General features: G+C 41.2%; 1 protein-coding gene across 7 annotated transcripts in view; it reads right to left on the bottom strand.

Annotated features, from left to right (window-relative positions):
- ARHGAP44 (Rho GTPase activating protein 44) overlaps window positions 1-25173 on the bottom strand; it is a 1795121-nt gene that overhangs the window by 226656 nt on the left and 1543292 nt on the right. For 6 of the 7 annotated variants that reach the window (XM_044068802.1, XM_044068796.1, XM_044068800.1 and 3 more), the window contains one exon: window positions 22003-22245. The exons of the other annotated variant lie outside the window; for it this stretch is intronic. In XM_044068802.1, coding sequence (XP_043924737.1) covers window positions 22003-22245 — 243 coding nt within the window. The remainder of the gene's footprint in view (window positions 1-22002; window positions 22246-25173) is intronic. 7 annotated transcript variants of the gene reach the window in all.

The following is a 25173-nucleotide window of genomic DNA, read 5'->3' as shown; positions in this document are numbered from 1 at the left end:
GGACTCCCAAGCTGCCAGGTGCTTTGAGAAATGCCCCCCCCGACTGCCTCCAGAGTGGAGCAGTCAGGCAACCCCTCAGGGTTGCTGCGTGGGCCGATCAGAAAAGGCTTTTCTGGACCCAAAGTTCTTTGGGCCCCCTCTGCCTCTAGGGCAGCATCCACCCTGTCCTCCTCTGCCGCAGAAGGACTGGGAGTCCGGAGCGGACTGGGATTGTTGCGACTTTCAGAACCACATCTTCTTCTGTCCCTTTTGGTTCTTGGAGAAGGACCTCTGGGGAGCAGAGAAGCGGACTCCAACGGCAGACAATGTCTTCCCGTCCTTTTTGCTCTGGACCAAAGTCTCGCTAACTGTCTTGCCAAATTGGGCAGAACCATCGAAGGGAGCATTCGCAAAGGATGCCTTGAAGGGTTCAGTGAAATCACAATGTTGGAGCCAGGCCTGGCGCCTCATAACTAGGCCTGCTCCGCTGGCTCTAGCGGCTCCCACTGTAGCATGGGATAAAAGCCACATAGAGGTGTTGGATATAGACCTCAGAGTGGCCATGTGAGTGGAGTACAACTGTTTGTCCTCCCCTGACATGGACTCTAGGGGCGATGCAGTGTACTCTTTGATAAGGTCTCGCTGCAGTCGAATCACATGTGCCATGTAGTTCAGGGACCTTACAGTGAAGGTCGCTGAACTAAAGACCCGCTTCCCGAGATGGTCCATCGAGCGAGACTCCTTACTCGGGGGATGGACCGAGGCACTCTCTTGGGCTAACTCCCTCTTGGTGGCTGCCGCCACCAACATGGCATCTATGGGGGGTCCCTTGCTCCAATGGGATTTCTCTGCCGGGGGGCTCAGGATCTTGTCAGGACATTTGGGGACTGGCTCCACAGTGTCCGGCTCCTTCCACACCCTAGTGGTGAGAAGGTCCACTAAGGGGTCGGCCGGAGGGGACACCCAAGAGGTAGATGGGCCTGCTTCAAACACCTCCAGGAACACGGATTCGTCCGAGGAAGCCTTGGGGGCAGACCACCCCCTTCTTATCCTAAGCATTTCCACGATGTCTCCGAAGGAGACATCCTCGGGAGGGGTGACCTTGGGGGGCCTTCCCCCTCATCCAAATCCGTGTCTTCTGTCAAGGACTCGGGGGAGTCCACGTGCCTCCTCTTACACTTCCGCTTGTGAGGAACATCCTCGGGGGGACTGTCCGAGGACGACTCACCAGCAACGTCTTGTTCCAGGGGAACGACCTGAAACGTCAAAGCAGGCTGTCCCTGTGACCAGGCAACGGAAGCCTTACCCAAACGAGAGGGAGTGTGGGATGGAGCCGTAGCAGGAAGCGGGGGCCTGGATGCACTCAACAGAGCCCTCTCCACCACATCAAAGGCCGAGGGAGAGCCACTCTCTCTGGGATCCGAGCGCCGACCCTCACTCGGATCCGATGGATGGATCGGAGCTGGCGCCGAGACCATCGGATCCGAAGGGCCAGTGTGCTCCGACCTGGATGGAGCCGAAGGCACACTAAACCCCTCGGATCCGAAGCTCAGAGCACGGCTCGGAGAGCTTGGATCCGACAAGGACGGATCCGGTAAACTCAAAGGAAGAGTCGGAGCCGAAGTACCAAATACTGTCGGCGCTGACCCACCCCCAGCTCCAACGCTGCCTGGCTCCGAGTGCTCTGAACCCGGGAAGCGGGTCGGAGAAGGAGCTATCGGGGCAAAGAAGGGTGTTGAGCTCCCCCCCGGAAGGGGGGGGGGCAGGAGCACTCCCATCTGCATTTGGGCCTGGATGAACCTTCGCATCACCCGGTCCAAATCAGCTTCAGAAAGGCTACGCGTTGATCACGACGAGGCCACTGAGGCCGGTGAGAAGCATAGAGACCAGAGCCAAGAAGGAGGAGACCTGGAAGCCATGGAGGAAGAAGCCCGCTTAGCCAGGGAGCCGAAGCGGAGGCCTCGGCCCGTCGCTTGTGGTGCTTCTCCCTCCGTTTTTCTTTCCTGGGCACCCTCTCCTCTGGCGCTGAAGCAGGAGATTGAGTCCCGGCCGGGGGGGAGAGAGGCAGGAGTGGCCGCCACCGAAGCCTGGGAGGAGGCCACAGAAGCACCGGAGGCCGAAGCTGAATCCGAGGGCAAAAGTCCCGCCAGGATCAGCTTAGACCTCTGGTCCTTCAGTGCCCTGGGGTTGAACGCTGCACAGATAGCACATCCAGAGGAAAGGTGTTCAACCCCAAGGCACCGGACGCACCGAGTGTGGCCAGCCACCGGGGAGAGCTTATGGCCACACTCGGTGCACTTAGAGAATATTGGCTTTGGGGCCTCAGACATATTAAAGTAAAAACTCACTCGGTAGGCCCCAACACACTAAACACACATACTAACTACGACCAGTGAGGGGAGGAAGAAACTAGACTAATTTTAACCAAAATTTAACTGAACTAGTTTAATCAAAAGTGAACCTAACACACACTAACACTCACTCAAATTTAACAAGTAAATTCAAAAAGAGAGACTTATCTGGCCAAAAAAAAACAGGAGCTCGCAATCTAGCTGCTGTTCAGAAGCGTGGCAAACTAGATCTGAGGTCAGTCAGGGTTGGCAGGGGATTATGGGTAAGGGGAGGAGCTAGGAGCTCGGATCTAAGCTTTGTAAAGCTGCCGGCTCGGATCCAAGATCGGATCCGTATACCACAGGTTGCAGACCAAATGAAGTTAACTACTTCAGATCAACTTTTACGTCTAAAAAACTGATGCATGAGCCACATGCTCAGGCCCCTATGGTTAAAACAGATGATCAAAATGGCTGAGGATTTAATTACCTTGATCAGGGGTTCCCAACCACCCCCTGCTAAGAGGCCTAGGCAAGGCACTGATTATGAATCTTCAGATCAGGTTTCCATTTCTTCTGATTCCTCTTCTGATCAGGAATTTTCTATTTCACCCTATGAGGATTCTGATGTAGAGGAATCCATCCCATCTGCATCTCCTCCTGAGAATTACACTTTTGGAGAGACTTTGCATACTTTAAGGGAACATTTTCACTGGGAGAGTCAGGACTTCTTCGAATCAAAAAAGAGGCTTAGGCATTTCCTTCTTCTTCCTCAGCACAGGCCTTTGGCAATACCTCCTGTAATAGACATTGTTGATGATGTGTTCTCGGAATCAAGCATGGCTCCTGATTCCCTGCCTCCGGCTCCTAGTAAGCCAGAGAGATATTACAGGGTTCCTGACTCCCACAACTTTCTTTTCAAAAATCCTGCTGCTGATCCTGAAACTATTTTTCAGGGTCCCAAGGGTGTAAAGACCTCTACAGCCAAGAATCCTACCCCTTCTGATAGATATTCCAGGGCGCTGGACAGATTGGGTAAGAAGGTTTATACGTCTGCAACCTTTGCAATCAGGGCTTTAAACTGCCAGTTTCATATGCTTAAATATCAACAGCATGTTATGGGCTTACTGAAACAGAAAATGATGTTGATTTCTGATTGTGTGGAAAATAAAGATTTACATGAATTATTGCATTCAGCAGAACAATTTGGAAAGCATACTTTGCAATGTGGTTTTGATTCCTTGGAGGCCTGTTGCAGAGCCACAGTTACTGGATCTGTGATTAGAAGGCATGCCTGGTTCAAGGAGCAACATCTGCCTGATCATGTTAAAGCTAAATTGTTGGATGCCCCTTTGCAGCATGATACTCTGTTTGGTAATAAGGAAGAAGAGGTTTTAAAGAAAATGGAAGACAAAGCTAAATCTATGCAAACTGTAAAAGATTTCTTGTAAGTGCAGCCACCCAGGTTCAGTAGACACTGGCCTACTAAAAACTGGTCCTTTCCTGTGTCCACCAGAGCCACTCAGGGCAAAGCCAGGTACTCAAAAGGCTCCAGATACCAATCACAGGGTTCTTACAGGTCAAAGCAATGGGGTGCCTCCACCTCCAAATCTGGAGGAAACAAAGCACAAACCTATAGTAAGTAGTCTCAATGACTTCTCTCTACCATCACCAAGCACTTATCTTTTGGCAGCACTTCATGCTCAAAATTGGCAGTTAATTACTAAGGACAAGTGGGTATTAAACATAGTATCCCAGGGGTACAGATTTCCTTTCCATACTTTGCCAATTCAATACGGATGGCCGGATTTGCCACAAAATCAGTGGGCAGAGGTCCAGAAACAAGTCATGCCCCTCATGGATATGGGGGCTATTCAACCGGTACCAGAAAAGGAAAAAGGACAAGGTTTTTATTCAAGACTTTTCCTGGTACCCAGAAAAGACAATTCATCACATCCAATACTGGACATCAATTTTGAACACGTTTCTGGACATTCCAAAATTCAAAATGCTGACTTTACAACAGCTACTGCCTATGCTTGGTTAGTAACTCTAGACTTAAAAGTGGCATACCTGCATACCCCAATAAGGGAATCATGCTGAAGATACCTCCACTTCAAAGCAGGTTTTTTGCATTACCAATTCTCTGCACTGCCCTTTGGCTTATCTACTGCACCCAGGGTCTTTACAAAGTGCCTGGCACCAGTGATTGCATTCTGCAGACAAAGAAGCATACAAATTTATCCTTATCTGGACGATTGTCTCATTCAAGCAGAGGACAAGGACACTCTTCAACATCTGGCGTTTGTAAAAAGGCTTCTAGCATGCCTAGGGTACACCATAAATGAAAAGAAATCACAACTGGTACCCTCTCAAATAATTACATTCCTGGGTGCAAGCTTTAATACAACTGCCCAGATGGCTTACCTCACTCCAGACAAACAAAGGCAACTGACAACATACTTCAAACAAATGGCATCAAAAACCCAGTTATCTGCAAGACCAATTCTGCAGGCTTTGGGGTCATGGCATCCTGCATTCTACTAATTCCATATACGAGACTGCATATGAGGAAACTTCAATGGTACCTAAAATGTTTAAAGAGTCAACATTGTCACAGTCTGGAAACATTGATTCCTCTCATTCCCTGCCTACAACAGGAGTTTCTTTGGTGGGCACAGACATGTCACCAAAACAAGGGACTGTCATTCACTCTACCCCCTGCCACCCAAACCCTAACTACAGATGCATCAGACTATGCTTGGGGGGCCCACCTGGCAGGGAGATGCATTCAGGGCAAATGGATCCCAAACCAAATGCATCTGCATATCAACCAGAAAGAGATGCTAGCTGTTCAGAATGCTCTGATAGCCTTCAAGGACTTACTTCATCCGGGACAACTACTGATAAAGATGGACAACATCACAGTTATGTGGTACATAAACAAGCAGGAAGGTATGCATTCCTACCCCCTTTGCGGACTAGCCATGGCCTTGTGGAACACAGCCTTGACTTACCAAATGCATCTTCAAGATCAATTCCTGCCAGGAAAGCAAAATACTCTGGCAGCTGACCTATGCAGAAATCTTTTGGACCTGCACGAATGGAAACTGGATCTACAAATCTTCAGCATGTTAACACAGACATGGGGGAGCCCAGACATAGATCTATTTGCCTCTCCCCAAAATTATCAGTTGGACAAATTCTGCACAAGAACTCATCACAAAAAAGCATGGAAAGTGGATGCCCTATCCTTCAGTGGGAAAAAACTATCAGTCTAATGCCTTTCCCCCTCTGCCTCTACTCCCCAAGGTCTTACTAAAAGTCAGACAGAAAAAAACAAAAATGATCCTAGTTGCTCCGGACTGGCCTTGCCAGCACTGGTACCCACTTCTAAGGAACATGTCTCAGCTTCCTCCATGGTACTTGTCTCAAATACCTCATCTACTGTCTCAGCATAACTATCAAATTCTGCACACTCAGCTCCAAACTCTGAATCTTGCAGCATGGCTGATCAACAAATTATTCAAACAATACCTCTCAGTAAATCTGTGATGGATGTCATTTTTGGAAGTCAGAAGGCCTAGTACTAGAAAATCTTATGCTGATAAATGGAAGAGATTCTGTGCTTTGAACCAAGCACAAGGAACAGACACAGCAAAGCCCAATATTCCTCAGATTTTAAAATATTTGACTGAGATGTTTGACAAGGGCCTATCTTTTTCTTCAATAAAAATCCATGCCTCTGCCATCTCGGCTCATTACAACACAGAGCCTCCCCTCTTTTCTCATCCTCTGGTTAAACAGTATCTTAGAGGGACCAAAAATTTAAGGCCTCCCAGAAGATCACCAACTCCTGCATGGGACCTCAACTTTGTGCTGGAAAAGCTCACCCTGCCTCCTTTTGAACCAGCAGCTACTGCGGATATAACATTTCTATCTTGGAAAACAGCTTTTCTCTTGGCAGTCACTTCAGCAAGAAGGGTTTCAGAACTACAGGCTCTCATGGCAATGGAGCTTTTTATTATATTTTACCCGGACTGGGTGTCCCACAGGACCAATCCTTCTTTTATGCCTAAGGTGGTATCCAGTGTGGTTCTTAACTAGACCATTCACCTGCCAACATTTTACCCAAAACCACAGAACAAGGGGAAGTGGATTCTGCATTCATTGAATGTACACAGACAACTAAGATTCTACTTAAACAGGACCAAAGCTCTAAGAAAGTCTGAGCAACTACTGGTAGCATTTGCTGCAGGGTCAGAGGGGAAGGCTATACCAAAGCAGACTATTTCTAAATGGATAAGCCACTGCATTCGTTTCTGCTACTTGCGCCATGGTAAACCTGTGCCCAAGGGGATCAGATCACATTCCACCAGGGCTGCCTCTACGTCAGCAGCTTTTCTCAGAAGGGTTCCAACCAAAGACATTCTAGAAGCTGCTACTTGGAGCTCTGTTCATACCTTCACAAAGCATTATCCTTTGCCTCTCTTCTCCAAATCCAGGGCAGGCTTTGCCACTGCAGTTCTGCAGGGCCTTACAGCCACTCCTAATGCTGTTTAATTCCATCCTCCCATCCATAGCTTTGGGATTCTACCTAAATGTAAAGACTGCAACAGTAAAACATGAAGAACATAGTACAGTTGTGTACATTTACCATAGATGTAGATGTTCGAGTGTATTCACTGTTGCAGTCTGGGTTACCCACCCACCACCCCCTTTCTATATATTTTCTTTCCTTCACTATACACAAAAGCATTTGTGGTATATTTGCTTTTAGATGAAAGTAAAGTTTATGTTTCTAAAAGTGCATTTATATATATTTACTGTTTATTTATATATTTCTGCTCCCCATCTGGGGGGCACCTAACATCTGGGGCAAGAAAAACTGAATAAAATGGCATCAGCTGCATGTTTTATACCCCTGACGACCTGACTTCATGGAAGAGGAGACAGCAACCGACGCAGGACCCAACTTTATTCAGGGCCGACTTGAGGCAACCTGCCAGCAGATTACCCAAATGTAATGACTGCAACAGTGAATACACTCGAATATCTACATTTATGGTAAGTGTACACAACTGTACTTTACTCATGTTGGTTAATACCAAGTCCAAGATATTATCACCTTTTGTGGGGGTATTGGCTAGCTGTTCCAAGACATTTGCATTGACAAAATCAAGGAATCTCTGGGTATCTGTGTTCTGGCATGAGTAGTTCTTCTAATACATGTTTGGGAAGTTAAAGTCACCGAGGATCAGGGTAAAGGGTTGAATCTTGATAGATTCGAACAGGTCCAAATAGGCGGACTGGGCATCTTGAGTCAGATTTGGGGGATGGTAGCTAGCTATGATTTGAATAGGGGTCTTGTCAATGGTTAACTGCACTTGGAGTCTCTCCTGTGCATCATACTGTTTAACCAGCATGGAGGTGTGCATGTCTTTAATGTATATTGAAAATCCACCTCCTTTGGCTTTACTGCCCACAGTTTGGGGTCTGAATGTATGATAGGATGAGTAACCAGGTAAGGCTGGGGTGCTCCCTGCAGCTTTGAACCAGGTTTATTTGACTGCACAGATGTCAGCATTTTCCAGGGTTAAGAATGCTTGCAATGAGTGCAGTATCATGTTTAGACCCAAGCATTTAGCAGCATGATCGTTAAATTGTGTTTTGTTGAAATTTTTTATGTTGGTAGTTTTAACCTCATCACTTTTCCTAAACAAAGCACTATAGGGGAGGCAAGAGCCTTTGCCAGAACCCTGAAGCCCAGGTGAGACAGATGCAGGCCGTCTCTGGCAAAGCATCATGGTCTGTCAGTCATATCTTCCCAGGCTGTCAGGTACTGCATCCCCCTGGAATGACACCAAAAACAAGCCAGTTGTTAAAGTCAATCATTTTCTGTTTGTATTGAGGCATCATTTTGGGTGACGGCAGAATGCTGCTTAAGGCTAGGAACATACCTGCCTGGGACACATAATCAGCAAGCTCAATCATATTTCTCTTCATATAGTCCAGAGAGGTACATCTCAAGTCATTCACACCAACATGGACTATGACAAGGTCATAACAGTACCTGTTGTTGAGAAACTTCAGTGCGTATGTGATATGGCAGATTCTGGCACCTGACAGACAACTAACTGTGACTTTCTCCTTATCCAGCCTGGTGAGAGGTACATCTGTGTGTCTCACAGTGGAGTCTCCTATGACTAATATGTGGGGTTTATAGTGAAGCCTTAGTGGCTGTGAGGCACAGGTGTGTGGACTATGCGTGGTATGTGGTGTGGAGGGTTGTGGAGATCGCATGTGTTTTTGCCTCAGATGTCTCCTTTGCTTGGGTATGTTTATTTGCTTGGGTATGTTTATGTGCAGGACCTCTGCATATGTTGGTGTGTGTTGTGTAGGTGTGGGGGGTGTTTAAGGTGTAATGATTGTGCTGACAACCTTTTTGGTGCCAGATATACTGGCTTGAGGGGGAAGAGCTTGGACTCTAGGTTCCTAATAAAACTGCATCTCAAATGTGTTTCTAGGTGGTAGAAGTAGATGGTTGTCATTGTACATGAGGCAGTTGCTACACTATCTCAGGATGCCCATATCAACCAGACTGGCAGGAGAAACTGTAGGAAATTGTCCATCCATATTTGTCAGAATCTGAGGGAGAAAAGCCAGGGAGAGCTAAGGGGTGGGCCTAAAGCCAAAGTGCTTAAACCAAAACTAAGAGCTTAGAATAACACTTAAAAATAACACTTAATTTCGACAGGCTATAAACAAGCTGTAATAAATGCAACAGAAAAGATGCAGTTGAACACTTTAGAGAACAGGCAGCAAGTAGCAGGAAAAAGCAAAGCAAAATGAAGTAACAGTAGTAGAAGAAACACAAATTAGAAAAATATAAGCTGAATAAAGTGTCTTTTTTGTTTATAAAGTGGAAAGGGAGAGAGCAAGAACAGAACAGAATTCAAGGTTAAGGGACTAAGGGATTTGGCCTTCCCAAATGATCTCTGTATTAGGTAGAATGAGCTAAAAAGATGGGCCTGGGAGGAGTTTCCCAGATCAAATTTACAGTAGGGGCGGACAACTGCAAAAGCCACCAACTTTAAGAACACAACAGCAATAGGGTGGGAGGGTGAAGATAAGGTGGGAGGGTGGGAGGAAAAAAAGTTTCAGCACATATCAGAAAACAAAATTCGGCCAGCAAATATATAAATAATTCAGTCAAGCAAAAATAAAGACAGTGCAGAACACTGAACAGTTAAAGTGCCATAATATACTTATCAGCTCTATATTTCCAGATTGTTTGAGAAGCACTCTCAGTCAGAACACAAGGAGATTATAGCAATGATATGCAGGGATTTACTCAAAAGTAATATTTTTATACCGGCAAGACAAAAGCCAAGCCTTGAGACAATCAGATAATACAAAAGCTGTTGGACCAATTTTACCAGCTATAAGAACACAAAAGCAATAGAGTTGAAGGGTGGGAGACAAAAGTTTCAGCACAGATCAGAAAACAAAATTTGGGCAGCAACTGTATAAATAATTCAGTCAAGCAAAAATAAAGACAGTGCAGAACACTGAACAGTTAAAGTGCCAAAAAAATATACTTGCCAGCTCTATATTCCCTGATTGTTTGAAAAGCACTCTCAGTCAGAACATAAGGTGAGTCTAGCAATGATATGCTGACAAAAAGATTATACAGCAAATTCATGACTGCTCTCTGTGATAAACTAAAAAGAAGGCCATTGACTGCAAAGAAAAATGGCTTGCTTTCTGTTGTAATACATGATAATGGCTAATCCTCTCCAGTTGTTTTATAATATAAAGTAAATTTGTGGATTTCACAATAGTGTTTATTATATGTTGCCTAGTAAAATTATCAGTGGGTTGATTAAATGCACATAATCACAAATCCTATCTTTAGCCTTTTTTCCTGCTGTATGGAATAAGTAGTAAAGTGGAAGGGCAAATGTGAGGGGCAACCTCGTCTGCACCTTCCAAGTGGGGGGTCAACCCCCCACACTCCTGAACTTATATGTACCAACTCTGAAATCACCATATTTTGGAGAAAAGGGAATATTCGAAGAAATGGCATACCTCGCAGAAATGGGAATATTCCAAAAAATGGCATCTCGGACATTCAATCACCTCGTTTTGGGACTCACTCTATCGGGTCCCAACATTTCAAGTGATTACCGAAATAAACACTCTTCAGGCTTGTTTATCCTAATTCTGGATCCAAAAGTCGTACATATGAGTTTATGTCCTGAAACACAAATTTTAAGTATGCACCACCAGCACTTTTTATGCTTTAGTAACACGAGGGATTTATTTTAGCAGATACAAATTTATTACATTTGTAGATGAATGGATGTAGCTTCCCATGGAATTATGACCAAGAAAATACTGTTGATATATATATATATATATATATATATATATATATATATATATATATATATACACACACATACATACATACATACACACACACACACACACACACACACACACACACACACACACACACACACACACACACACACACACACACACACACACACACACACACACACACACACACACACACACACACACACACACACACACACACACACACACACACACACACACACATACATACACACACACACACACAGCATTTTACTTCAAGGGGTTTAAAACACTGCATTAGGGCAGTCTTCATGGTGCTTCTATTATATTTTCAGTTAAGATTCCGGCAACCAAAGTGCAGGAACTGACTCAGCTAGATGGTTGGTCTACAGAAGCAGGACAGACAGCATGTATGAGCTCTGGATAGGTCAACTATTACTGACCTTCACTGGGGAGCAGAGACGGTCAGTGCAATACAGACTAATGTCAGCCAGGGGGCAGTAGTTCACATGCATGGCAGGGAGATACTAATGTATGTGTAATGGTGTCATGGACTGTCACGTCTCTAGGTTATGGGAGAGAAAGAAGGGATGAAACTGGCTTACATAATGGCAGACTAGTAACATAGTGCTGTCACAAATTCCCACATCTGGTCATCATTGGTATCCACTTCAGCCCTTCCTCTTGGCAGGTATTCAAATGCTTCCCCTTTGGAAGTTTGGGGCCAACCCAAAATGAGACAGTTAGAGTACCTGGGTGGAAGGAGAATGGGCTGCTGAAAGTTGACCTCTGCCTTGTGTTTAGAGCTTCAACAGATCCTCTACTGTCACCTATTACATATTTGTAAGTCCAATAGTATTGTTAACACTCTCTCAAGGGATTTCAACCTTTTTTTGCTAAACAAATAGAACATGTTGGAGGGATAGGTTTGTATCACAGAGAATACCACTTCTGTGGAACCATCTTCCACTCCACATAAACCAGAATACTTTTCCTACCCTGTTCAAATGTAATTTAGACAAATGGATTGGTTATCACAAATTCATCCCCATTTTTGCACCCCTGTCCTTCATGGATAGGGGGAAACATGTGCATGTCCTAACATATCCTTGTTTGGCCCTTTTCTGGGTTATTGTATGCAAAATATTAAGGCTAAAAACTACCATAGGAATGTAAGTCTAGACTTCTTAAGATTCTCACAGATTAATGGCCACATAAGTACCTCTGATCCTATGAACCTATGGGGGGGTGCTCTAAATAGGCTGGAGATGGATGACAACAGTAGGAGAAAAAAAACTTAGTAGCATATAGTGTTGGTATATCCTCAAAGTTACAGCCTTACTGAAGAGAGCAGGAATAAAAGAATAAGAAGAATTAAGAAAAGCAAAAAAAAAAAATATATATATATATATATATATATATATATATATATATATATATATATGTATATGGTTCTAGGTTATAACATCGACAGCTACTTTCACCGACAACAGAAACATCGACACCACATAATCGACAAACCATAACCACGACACCTCACATGCCCGACAAACAAGTAACCGACAGTCCACAAACACGAAACCCCATACACTGCACACACCACAATAACAACAATCAACTAACAAAACACATCCCCTATCCAAAAACCACACACAGAACACAAGCACACCAAAATCCTCACAAACCCACACTAAACCTCACACACACAACTATGTACAACCCTAACCCAAACCCTTACCCTAAGGTCTGTCACTATCGCACACTCAGCTAACCCACGCCCTAACCCTAACTCACTTAACCCGCCCTAACCCAAAAATACTACTACCAAGCACACTTACCTAACCCGCCTAACCCTAACTCACTTAACCCCCCTAACCCAAAAATACCACTACCGACACTTACCTAACCCGCCTAACCCTAACTCACTTAACCCACCCCTAACCCAAAAATACCACTACCGACACTTACCTAACCCACCTAACCATAACTCACTTAACCCACCCCTTTCCCCACAGACTGTCACTATCCACACTTACCTTACTCGCACCCTAACGTCCGACACCACCGCATACTCACACAGCCTTCTTTCCAAGTCACTATCCCTGGCGTCGGCGTTTTCATCCGTAGCGTCGGTCTTCCGAATGTCGATCATCTGGCGCCCGCTAATCCGTTGTCGGTGAAGTCGGCTGTCGATCTTCTAACCTAGACCCATATATATATATATATATATATATATATATATATATATATATATATATATATATATATATATATATATATATATATATATAAATGTATAGTTACAACTCTTAGCATTGTAAAACACTTTTTAGGCTCTCCAAGGTAAGCAATAAGGCAAAGTCAAGCAGTATAGACACACAAGGTAGAAAATACTCTAACAGGGGACCTTAAGAACTAACATGCAATCAAATAATCCATTTAATTGTAGCCTAATATAATTCCAGGGGGGTGATACTAATTTAGGAAATGTATGAGTACACAACAAACTGGAAGGTGGAACTCAAACCAAAAAGCTGTAGATGGAATGAAGCAGCGAACACAATTCTTTAGTACTTTCGTTCAAATTTATTTTTCACGAACTTCTTCAGAAAAAAGTTAACCCCTCAAAACACAACTCTTATAAAGTTACATCACACATCACATGACTTTCATGATACTTTAAATTAAAGGTATAAAATCATACCATAAAAATAAAAATAAAAAACTGTCTTGTTTTCCAAACAGCTTTGAATGTCAAAACATCATGCAAAATGCCTTAATATAAAAACATCATCATATTATTATGATTTGAATGTTATTGTAGTGCTAAAAAACACTTAATATTAATACATTCGTTCAGACCAGGGGCTCTGTCTGCTATCAAACTGAACTGCCACAATGACTCCTTGCATTCTAAAATCAAATTGGTGTTCCCTATAAAATCCACTTGTTGAACATAATCTATGACTGAAAAGTTGAACTTTTTAAAGTTCACACAGTGAATAGCATGCCTAGCTAAAGCATTGGTAAAGTCCTTTTTCTTAATAGCAAGTGTGTGCTCATATATTCTATGCTTTAAACATCTAATGGTTTTTCCTATGTAGTAACTAGGGCAAGAGTCATATACTGCCACATAAACTATGTTTGTACTCTCACAGGTAAACCATCTGTGGACCCAAATAGTCCTTTTAAGATGTGTAATAAATGCACTAGATGTATTGCTTATATACCTACATTGTGTACACTTCCTGCAGGAGAAAGTACCTCAAAAACTATTCACATCAGTCGATGGTAAAGTGTGCTCCCCCCACCATTTTCCAAAATATTTTTGATATTCTTAATTTTCTTTTAGGTGAACTTGGGTTCCACATTAACTACCTATATGAGTTCCCTACTCTCCATCAAAACCTTCCAATTGTCCTTAACTATGTGTTTAATAACACCCATCTCATTGACAATGTGGATGGGGAAAGAAATGGTGAACACTGTTGTCCTTCTTTTTCCTGTTGTTACTTACATCACTAACCCCCCTGATAATGGGTTTGGCAGCATTTTGTCTTAGAATGAACACTTCCTTATGTATGTTGGTTAACGAAGCCTGGTCATACCCTCTTTGTTTAAAAAAAGTGTCAACATGATGACCTCTTGAAAAAAAAGTATCATCATCAGATGCAAGTCTACTGAGGCGAATAAATTGCCCCTTAATCACCCCTTTCTTCATATGCCTAGGGTGTAAGCTATCTCTTTGCAAATATTGGTTGACAAAACATCTTTCCTATAAATCTTACTCACAGACATGTTGCTGTATGTATCAAAAGCCAAACGTATGTCCAAGAAATTAATGGTTCTACCAAAACTTCCCACAGAAAATTCCAAAAAATCTGTGGTCTGATTTAAGTCCCTAAGAAAGGACTCAAATTCACTCTCATCACCAGTCCAGAGAAATATCAAGTCATCAATAAATCTTTAATATAAAATAATTTGAGATCTTTGTGGGTGTACATACAAATATCTCTCCTCCCACATGGCGATTAAAAGGTTGGCAAAAGATGGGGCCAGCCTTGCCCCCATAGCCACCCCTGAGGTCTGCTTATAATATCTTTGGCTGAACTCAAAAAGATTATCAAGAACTATACCCATAAGCCTGCAAACCGTCTCTATTTTACTGTGTGTAAAGTCAGTGTACCCACTGAGCTAATCTCTCAGATATTCTATACCAGCATTTTGATTGATACATGTATACAGTGATTTAACGTCTAAAGCCGCAGAATGAAAATCACCATGGGTGAGGTTAATGTCTCTCAAAATTTCCAAAAGGTGCCAGGAGTCACTAAGGTATGACTTCGCTTTTTGCACTACAGGATTAAGTATGCAATCCAGCCATAAAGAAATATTTTCTGTCTTCGTTCTCTTGGCTGAAATAATGGGCGGATTTGTTTCTGATTTGTATACTTTGGGTATCTCAAAGAAACGTCCCATGCTGGGATGTTCCACTAACAAATATTCATATGTGTCATGATCTAAACTACCCTGGCAAAACATGTTAAAAAGATCAGTGTTTATTCTCAAAAAACTGTTGTTAATTACATTCTTATCTACAACAGAATAAGCTGTGTTGTTTACCAACATGTCTTCAATGTTTTTAACATAATCTTCAGTACACATAATCACCATCATACCACCCTTATCTGCTCTCATTACTCTAATGTCTTTATTTTTACGTAAAATACACAGTGCCTGGTGTTCTTCCACAGTAAGATTATGCATGTGGGTGTCCTTAACAATATTCCTCATGTCCAGTTCACACATATCAGCAAACACTTGCAAGGTGTTGCACAAGGGGAGGGGTTATATGTGCTATTCTTTTTTAATTTGTTACAAACCTCTTGTTTGTTTACATTTAAATCATGCAGTAGGTAACAAATGTTCAGTTTTCTCAAAAAAAGTTTGAAATCAACTAACAGTCTGGTAATATTAACAGAACTACTTGGTATATAGGGAAACCTTTTTTCAAGACTGAAATCACAGCATTAGATAAAACACTGTTTGACAAATTCAAAATGCAAATTTCAGAGTCTGAAACATTTAGTTTTTCTTTCTGTTGTTTCTTCCCCTTGTTTTTGTCTTGTTCTGAACCTGGTTTGACCACCTGGGAGTCCGTTTGTTGCCCCCTTGGTCCACCAAAAAAGGACCTGATCCACGGGGGTTATTTGTAGATGAAACCACTTTAGCAAATGTTGGATTATTATTGTCCGACCCCGTTGAAACTTGCTGAACTATGTTACTGTTGTTATTATTGTTATTAGGGACATTGTTGTTATTATTAGTGGTCATACTATTGTTGTTTCCACTTCCATTATCATTCACCTCACCCTGTGTGACGTTATTGTCATTAGTTGCATTGGTATTGATAGTGTTCTCCTGAAAAATTCGCCGACATTTCAAAGGGTAGGCCTCTTTTTTGGCATAGGCCAAAAGGTCCCTCCACAATTTGGACTGCTTCCTTGTGACTATGGAGGCTCTGTGCCTATCAGCTTTGGCCCCAATGCTACTATACAAGTCAGAAATTACATTAAAACAACAATGTCCCTTGATTTTATTGTCCAAATTTGCCATATTTTCTTTGACTGTGTCAATCTCTTTTAAATAATGTGTTACAAGCATACGTATCATGCTGACCCCTGTTTCATTGAATAAGTTGACTAACTCAATGCAAAATGGGTCACCAAAGTTCACACAGTTTGGAAATGTTGATAGTCTTAGTCCCTGTGGAACACATTTACGCTTAATACATTCATTGATATATAAAAGCTCTAGTTTCATAGATATAAAGCAAACTGTGAGCTTCTCAAGCTCAAAAATGTCTTTCCTGCAACTGCCAACATTTTCATAATGACTAGGAACATTATTATTAACAACAGTACTTACATTTTCATCATTTGGTTCGAAAATGATGTCCAGAAAAGGATTATTGACTTCCTTAAACACATAATCCAAAACACTGCCATCTAAGTGTACAATTCTGTTCCCACTTGGACCGCTGCTGCTGTTAGCAGGTATGTTAATGGCATTTGTGACAACTGGGGAGAGATGGGCGAAGGCTGCCAGCCTAGTCAAATAGAATTTGACATATAATTATGGCATTTGTAAATAAATGTAAAATGCAGGCAAGTTTTCATGAGTGTAAAAGAAAATACTGTGAAATGTGGAACTGCAGAATATGTGACAACATTGCCCTCTAATTGCCCAGTGAAGCATGTTGTGACCCTTTCATGTTAGAATTCGGCTCCAGTGCATCTGGATGAAGGTTTCATGCTCATTGTTTTAAGGCTAAAGTTTATGACCAGAATTTACATGTGGATGGTGCTTTACTGCTCTGATTTCTGTTAGAATATACATGTGAAATGTCTTCTATTGTTGTAAGTTTCTGAGCGGGTGTTAGATTGCTAAATAATGCAGTTTTTGGCCTGAGAACTCAGACTAGGTGTTAAGATGATGCAATATGAATACTGGGAAAACATAAGTGCCAACAATTATGTAATTTGGGAGGGCCTTAGAGACATGTTTGTTAGTAATGTTTAAATACAATTTCTCACAAGAGACTGGGAGCATTTTGACTTTGGACATCTAACTCAGCACTTTGCCTTATGCTCACATGTAAGTTTTAGCACCGTGATTTCTTGCAGGAATAGTTAAAGCTAGTAAATATTAATTAGGTATTTTTCTTTGAAATCAGACTTATCCTACTGTATTATTTTAAGTTTCTGTGTGATCTCTGAACTCTTAGATATCTCTGTGGTGTAGTAGCTTTCTCTTGTGTTTTAATTATTTATTATTAAATATTTTAAAAACCTTCTACCTGTGGCTGGTTTGTGTAGAGATAAGCTCTAGAGTACATTGCATATTTATAGAGGTTATTGTAATAGATCACTCTAAAGTAAGCCTTGACTATTAGTCATACTACCATTGGATTATAATATTGCACAGTAATAATTGGACACCCTTTTAAGCGCCTTTTAGTAGCTGATATTATTAGCTGGGTGGTGGCAGTAATTACTACCATATGGTCTGGGTAAAGGGGCACAGCTGGAGAATCTGTATCAGCCTTTCCCAGGAGTGTCTGTGAAGTTGTATAAATACTTATCTCAAAGTGTGTGTGTGTTGTGTCAGCTACTTGGCAGGGACACAAAGCACTGGTTAGACAGAGAGGGTACTGGAGGTTCTAGCTTGCCCAGCTAGGCTGAGAACTGGACCCTATAGCTGTGCCAGTGGGGAATCTTATTGGGGACCTGGTGAGCAAAGGAGCAACCAGCCCCAGACTGACTGTGATCTCTGTGTGCACTTAAGGGAAATTGTACTTTACTGTGTGTATTAGTTATCCTTTCCTCTCTTCTAGGAGATGACTTCCCTGGTGTTAGTGGTGAGGATTGAGGCTCCTTGATTGCTGGGCCAGGGCACGGTCGTCACAGCATTGTTACCTTCATGCCTTTCCTCATTGTTGTTTATAATTCCCAATGGTGGTCAAGACTGAAAATAAACCCAAACCAACTGGATACTACTGCTGGGACCCACACAATCTAAAAAAAAATCTTGAATGGCTCCAGTAACTGTCCTGGCAAGCTGTTCAGTGAATGCTGTAAACTGTTCAGGCACTGAATGTACTGAGAGGTTTAACAAGGTGTCCTGTGTACTCTCTTCTAAGGCCATCCCCACTCTGGTAAAGTCAAAACACAAAAACGTATAAGCACACAACAAACTGGAAAGTGGAACTCAAACCAAAAAGCTGTAGATGGAATGAAGGAGCGAACACAATTCTTTAGTACTTTCGTTCAAATTTATTTTTCATGAACTTCTTCAGAAAAAAGTTAATCTCTCAAAACACATCTCTTATAAAGTTACATCACACATCACATGACTTTCATGATACTCTAACTTAAAGGTATAAAATCATATCATAAAAATAAAAAACTGTCTTGTTATCCAAACAGCTTATGTCAAAACATCATAAACAATGTCTTAATATAAAAAAAATCATCATATTATTATGATTTGAATGTTGTTTTATTGCTAAAAAACACTTAATATTAATACATTCGTTCAGACCAGGGGCTCTGTCTGCTACCAAACTGATCTGCCACAATGACTCCTTGCATTCTAAAATCAAATTGGTGTTCCCTGTATAATCCACTTGTTGAACATAATCTATTACTGAAAAGGTGAACATTCAAATCATAATAATATGGTGATGTTTTTATATTAAGACATTTTTTATGATGTTTTGACATTCAAAGCTGTTTGGATAATGACAGTTTTTTATTTTTATTTTTACGGTATGATTTTATACCTTTAATTTAAACTATCATGAAAGTCATGTGATATGTGATGTAACTTTATAAGAGGTGTGTTTTGAGAGGCTAACTTTTTTCTGAAGAAGTTCATGAAAAATAAATTTGAACGAAAGTACTAAAGAATTGTGTTCACTCCTTCATTCCATCTACAGCTTTTTGGTTTGAGTTCCACTTTCCATTTTGTTGTGGGCTCATACAGTTTTGTGTTTTGACCTTACCAGAGTGGGATGGTCTTAGAAGAGAGTACACAGGACACCTTGTTAAACCTCTCAGTACATTCGGTGCCTGAGCAGTTTACAGCATTCACTGAACAACTTGCCATGACAGTTATTGGAGCCATTCAAGATGTTTTTCGAGATTGTGTGGGTCCCAGCAGCAGTATCCAATTGGTTTGGGTTCACTTTCACAGTCTCAACCACTGTTGGGAATTATAAACAACAATGAGCAAAGGCATGAGGGTAATGACACCATTACCACACCTGCTAACAGCAGCAGCGGTCCGAGTGGGAACAGAATCGCACACTTAGACGGCAGCGTTTTGGATTATGTGTTTAAGGACTTCAATAATCCTTTGTTGGGCATCATTTTCGAACCGAATGGTGAAAATGTAAGTACTGTTGTTAATAATAATGTTACAAGTCATTATGAAGATATTGGCAGTTGCAAGAAAGACATTTTTGAGCTTGAGAAGCTCACAGTTTGCTTTATATCTATGGAACTAGAGATTTTATATCTGAATGAATGTATTAAGCGTAAATGTGTTCCACAAGGACTAAGACTATCATAATTTCCAAACTGTGTGAACTTTGGTGACCCATTTTACATTGAGTTAGTCAACTTATTCAATGAAACAGGGGTCAAAATGATGCGTATGCTTGTAACACATTATTTAAAAGAAATTGACACAGTCAAAGAAAATATGGCAAATTTGGACAATAAAATCATGGGACATTGTTGTTTTAATGTACTTTCTGACTTATACAGTAGCATTGGGGCCAAAGCTGATAGGCACAGAGCCTTCATAGTCACAAGGAAGTAGTCCAAACTGTGGAGGGGCCTTTTGGCCTATGCCAAAAAAGAGGCCTACCCTTTGCAACGTCGGAGGGCTTTTCAGGAGAACACTATCAATTCCAATGCAACTAATGACAATAATGTCAGGGTGAGGTGAATGATAATGGAAGTGGAAACAACAATAGTATGACCACTAATAATAACAACAATGTCCCTAATAACAATAATAACAACAGTAACATAGTTCAGCAAGTCTCAACGTGGTCGGTCCTTAATAATCCAACATTTGCTAAAGTGGTTTCATCTACAAATAACCCCCGTGGATCAGGTACTTTTTTGGTGGGCCAAGGAGGCAACAAATGGACTCCCAGGTGGTTAAACCAGGTTCAGAACAAGACAAAAACAAGGGGAAGAAACAACATCAGAAAGAAAAACTAAATGTTTCAGACTTTGAAATTCGCATTTTGAATCTGTCAAACAGTGTTTTATCTAATGATGTGATTTCTGTCTTGAAAAAAGGTTTTTCCTACATACCAAGTAGTTCTGTTAATATTATCAGACTGTTAGTTGATTTCAAATGTTTTTTGAGAAAACTGAACATTTGTTACCTACTGCACGATTTAAATGTAGACAAACAAGAGGTTTGTAACAAATTAAAAAAGAATAGCACATATAACCCCCCCCCCCCTTGTGCAATACCTTGCAAGTGTTTGGTGACATGTGTGAACTGGACATGAAAAACATTGTTAAGGACACCCACATGCATAACCTTACTGTGGAAGAACACCAGGCACTGTGCATTTTAAGTAAAAATAAAGACATTAGAGTAATGAGAGTTGATAGGGGTGGTATGATGGTGATTATGTGTACTGAAGATTATGTTAGAAACATTGAAGACATGTTGGTAAACAACACAGCTTATTCTGTTGTAGATAACAATGTAATTAACAACAGTTTTTTTGAGAATAAACACTGATCTTTTTGACATGTTTTGCCAGGGTAGTTTAGATCATGACACATATGAATATTTGTTAATGGAACATTCCAGAATGGGATGTTTCTTTGGGATACCCAAAGTACACAAATCAGAAACAAATCCCCACTTTAGGCCCATTATTTCAGCCAAGAGAACCAAGGCAGAAAATATTTCTTTATGGTTGGATTACATACTTAATCCCATAGTGCAAAAAGTGAAGTCGTACCTTAGGGACTCCTGGCACCTTTTGGAAATTTTGAGGGACATTAACCTCACCCATGGTGATTTTTATTTTGCGTCTTTAGATGTTAAATCACTGTATACATGTATCAATCAAGATGCTGGTATAGAATATCTGAGAGATTAGCTCAGTGGGTACACTGACTTTACACACAGTAAAATAGAGATGGTTTGCAGGCTTATGGGTATAGTTCTTGATAATATTTTTTTTGAGTTCAACTTAAGATATTATAAGCAGACCTCAGGGGTGGCTATGGGGGCTTTCAAAAGCATAAGGACCAATATTTTTGTTTCAGGAGTGCTTGAAATGTTTGGAAATAGAAAATATAATGCTGCATAGTATTTCTTAAATTGCTACATGTGTTATTCCACAGCAAAGGTGACAGAAGTGTGCCTCTTCTAATTACTAAACTGTATAGTAGTTCTAAAAAACAGAACTCTTTAGATATATTTAGAGGTTCCAAACAGTATCTTTGAGGGACATAAAGGTATATGCTATTTAAAAAAAAGACCAGTAATTTGATTCATGAGGAAATGTATGAAAAGCTGGTAAAACTTCTTTTGGGAACTTAGTCAAGCAGTTGGCTGTTACAGTCACATTGAGAAAAGGAAAATTGCAATTTTCTTTTTTTGCTTAGATACACAGAAAGCCCAAGCAGCCAAGGCATTCATGCATGTTAATATTTCTGAAATCACACCCAAGGATGAGAAGCCACCGACCCATGCTTACCTTGCCCGATCTGCCCCAGACTGTAAAGTGCTACCACCACCTTTAGCAGCAGAGGTGGGAGGAAGAGGAGAAAGAGTACCCAAAAGTTCCAGAGATTGTTCAGGAATTGGAGACTGAGGAGCAGCAGCAAGCTCAGAAGGTGGAGCAGGGGGCTGCACTGAAGGCGGCGTGGAAGATGTTTTTCGAACTAACGATGAACTTCGGCGAGCCACCCAAGATGTGTCCATCACCCTGACGCCCATACTACAGAAAAAAAAAGACAACAAATCAGCACTGACAAAATCCATAAACCTCCTGGAACAATGCAGACAAATACCTTCTTTACTAGCATGTGAATGTAAAATGCAGTCACATCAGCGTGACAAGGTAAACATGAAGCTTTAATTTTACCCATGAAACTCCTGCACAGCTATCATCTACTAAAAGAAAAGGGCCACACTTCAAAAGTACCTGCATAATGATGCAGCAGAACATTGTTATGGAGGCAGTTTTTCTCATTAGCACTGTGACCAAGCATAAGAAATGAGATAACTAAAATGTATTAGTAAATTATCTATTACTAAGTAATACTTGTCACACTGCTTTCTGACAGGAGTACTGTAGGGGTGTGTTACTTCCAGTAGGTAATTAGAAAGCTTGCATGTTGTAATCGGTTCTGTTAATGTACTCTAAGAATTAAAATGTACAATTAAAATACAATGATATTCTATATTTGAAATGTATAAAATAACTAAGTGAAAGCTTACACAATCAAAAAGATTACTTATGCTAAAAAAAGGACTTTGTCTGTGGGCCACCCACTCTCAAAACTTCACTGACCTATGCCAACTGCATTAGGACTAGGCTATCTGCCCTTCTGGGCCATTTTAAGACTAGCCCCCAACCCAAGGGTAAGAATTAAATAAACCCTGTGTCTTGCTTCTATGAGGTAAACACCTCAGTCATTATTACAAACCCACCTCCCATTCATTTATCCTCTTCAGGGCCAAAGAAGAGCCAAAGCCTATCCTAATACTCAGAGGGAATAAGACAAAGATCCAGTTCTGGATGGGATACCAGCCTATTGGATAAATGCTTATGAAGTGAATGTCTCCTTAGGTGGGTGCTTGAGGCTCGAACAGTCTAGCAGTCCTAAACCTGGTGAGATGAAGAATTAAAAAGGGCTGCTGCAGTAACATAATTAAATGCCCTAATGCTAGAGGGCTAAATGAAACCCCTTGGAACCTTACTGTATCACCCAAATGAAATATTTGGCTGAGGTAAGGTGGTGATGATGATAGTGCCAGCCATTTAAGGTTAACAGCAATGCCTTGAAGATAATTCTCCCGTGATGGGGACATAAACTCAGTCCTGTAATGTCAGACTTCAGAGAGTATTATATTATTGAGATAAGAGGCTCACCATCATGTCAGCTTCCATGAAAGACTCTCTTTTTACTTAGTTAGGAACAGCTGGGCAAAGTTTATTTTATCAAGAAACATCAACAAACCTGACAGGGTGTGCTAACATAAAAGGGACAATAGAATACACAGTCCTAGTTGCAGTCTTATTACAGACAGCAAATAACTGCTCAGGGATCTGTTCTTTCAGACATGTCACTATACAATAAAAACATGTCCCGCAAGAGGCTTAATGACAAAACTCCTAGCTTTCTCTTTAATGCATTGCATATCCTTTGTACCCTGAGCTACTAGTGTTAATCAGCAAGATTTACCACATAACAGCAGCGTCAGTGTCAATTTAATAAGGCAATGTTCATGATTAGTGAACAAAACCATGGAGACCGTCCTTCTTGCTTTTTAAGAATGACTGCATCCTAAAGTTCTGTGTTTCTTACACGTTACTATTTTACCACTCATAGAAGCACTTTCCTTTGAAGGAGAAAGGAAAACTTTATTATTGTACTTTTTAAAGTGTCAGATCCTAATTGAATGGATGTAAGTTGGCTGATCACTACATTCTGTATCCTTGATAAAGTATATGAAAGGATAATATACATACAACAGCTGACTATGCTAATAAATATATCCTGGCTCTGGATTTAGTTCCTGATGTGGCACTTACACAGTACTTTGGGTTTTTCATTCACAGAATATTGAATAAAGCAGATGAATGGATTGCTGTTTTAAGGAAGGCACTCATTTCTGTTAGTCATGTGCTACTCCTTGACAAGCCTGGATAGAATGATTCTGGGGAATGTTCAGCAGTTGCATTTTCAGAAAAGTAGGCCAAATAAACATTGGTCTGTCCTAGTTGTCTGTGAGCTCATTAACCAATGTGTCCCAAGGCTCAGTCCTACAATAACTGCAATTTTCCCTTTTTCGTAAGCTTTCTTACTTGCAACCTACCACAAATACAAGCCATTTTGTCAGCAGATGACTTGATTCATCTTGGATTAAGCTAGCCCGCATGTAATGTTGAAAATCAACTCTAGTAAGACACTGACAATATCTGAACTTATTTACCATACAGTCTGTGGACAGCACTATCAAAACCAACCTAATGCTTTTTGGCTCTTTACTTAGACTTAAGAATACTGCCTCCATCAAGATACCTGATCCAGCAAGCAAAACCTAACCTGAGTAATTATTTAGATGCCTGATGTTTGCTTTGACCAATTGCTAACATCTTTCTTCATTAATTCTTTCAAAACATTTACCTCTTATGTGATCTGCCAACCAAAACTTGCATACATACTTACCAGTGTCAGCCCCCCACAATAATACCACTGGGGAGAATATTTTATTAACCTAACTACAGTATGCTCTGCTCTTCATAATGCTTAGGCTGGTTCCTAATTCTAGGCTAATACAGACAGCTCAAAGTTACATATGTAGGACAACTGTCCTCTCCAGGCAGTATAAACATAGCATAACCCCTAAAATGTTTACTATACACCTGCTGTAGTGATAATTTGCATATGATTTATCTCCCCTTATACACAGACTACTAAAAGGTAACTTCTACCCATTCTTAGCTATACATTTCATAAGGAACATGCAGTGTGAACTCATTTCTTGAAGTAATGGTGCCATCACTGTGAACAGCTCACCAAACAGCCTCAGTGTTGGTGATACAGCCTTTTCCAAAATTGTTTGTGGGATACCCAACACCATTTGCTCAGTCTTGGAGTTTAGCAGAGTCAAAGACTAAAGAATTGGCCACTGTGCC

Source organism: Protopterus annectens, chromosome 4.part0, assembly GCF_019279795.1.
Source record: "Protopterus annectens isolate FY-2018-M chromosome 4.part0, PAN1.0, whole genome shotgun sequence".
Classification (NCBI taxonomy): Eukaryota; Metazoa; Chordata; order Ceratodontiformes; family Protopteridae; genus Protopterus; species Protopterus annectens.
This window is presented reverse-complemented; position numbering and strand designations above follow the sequence as displayed.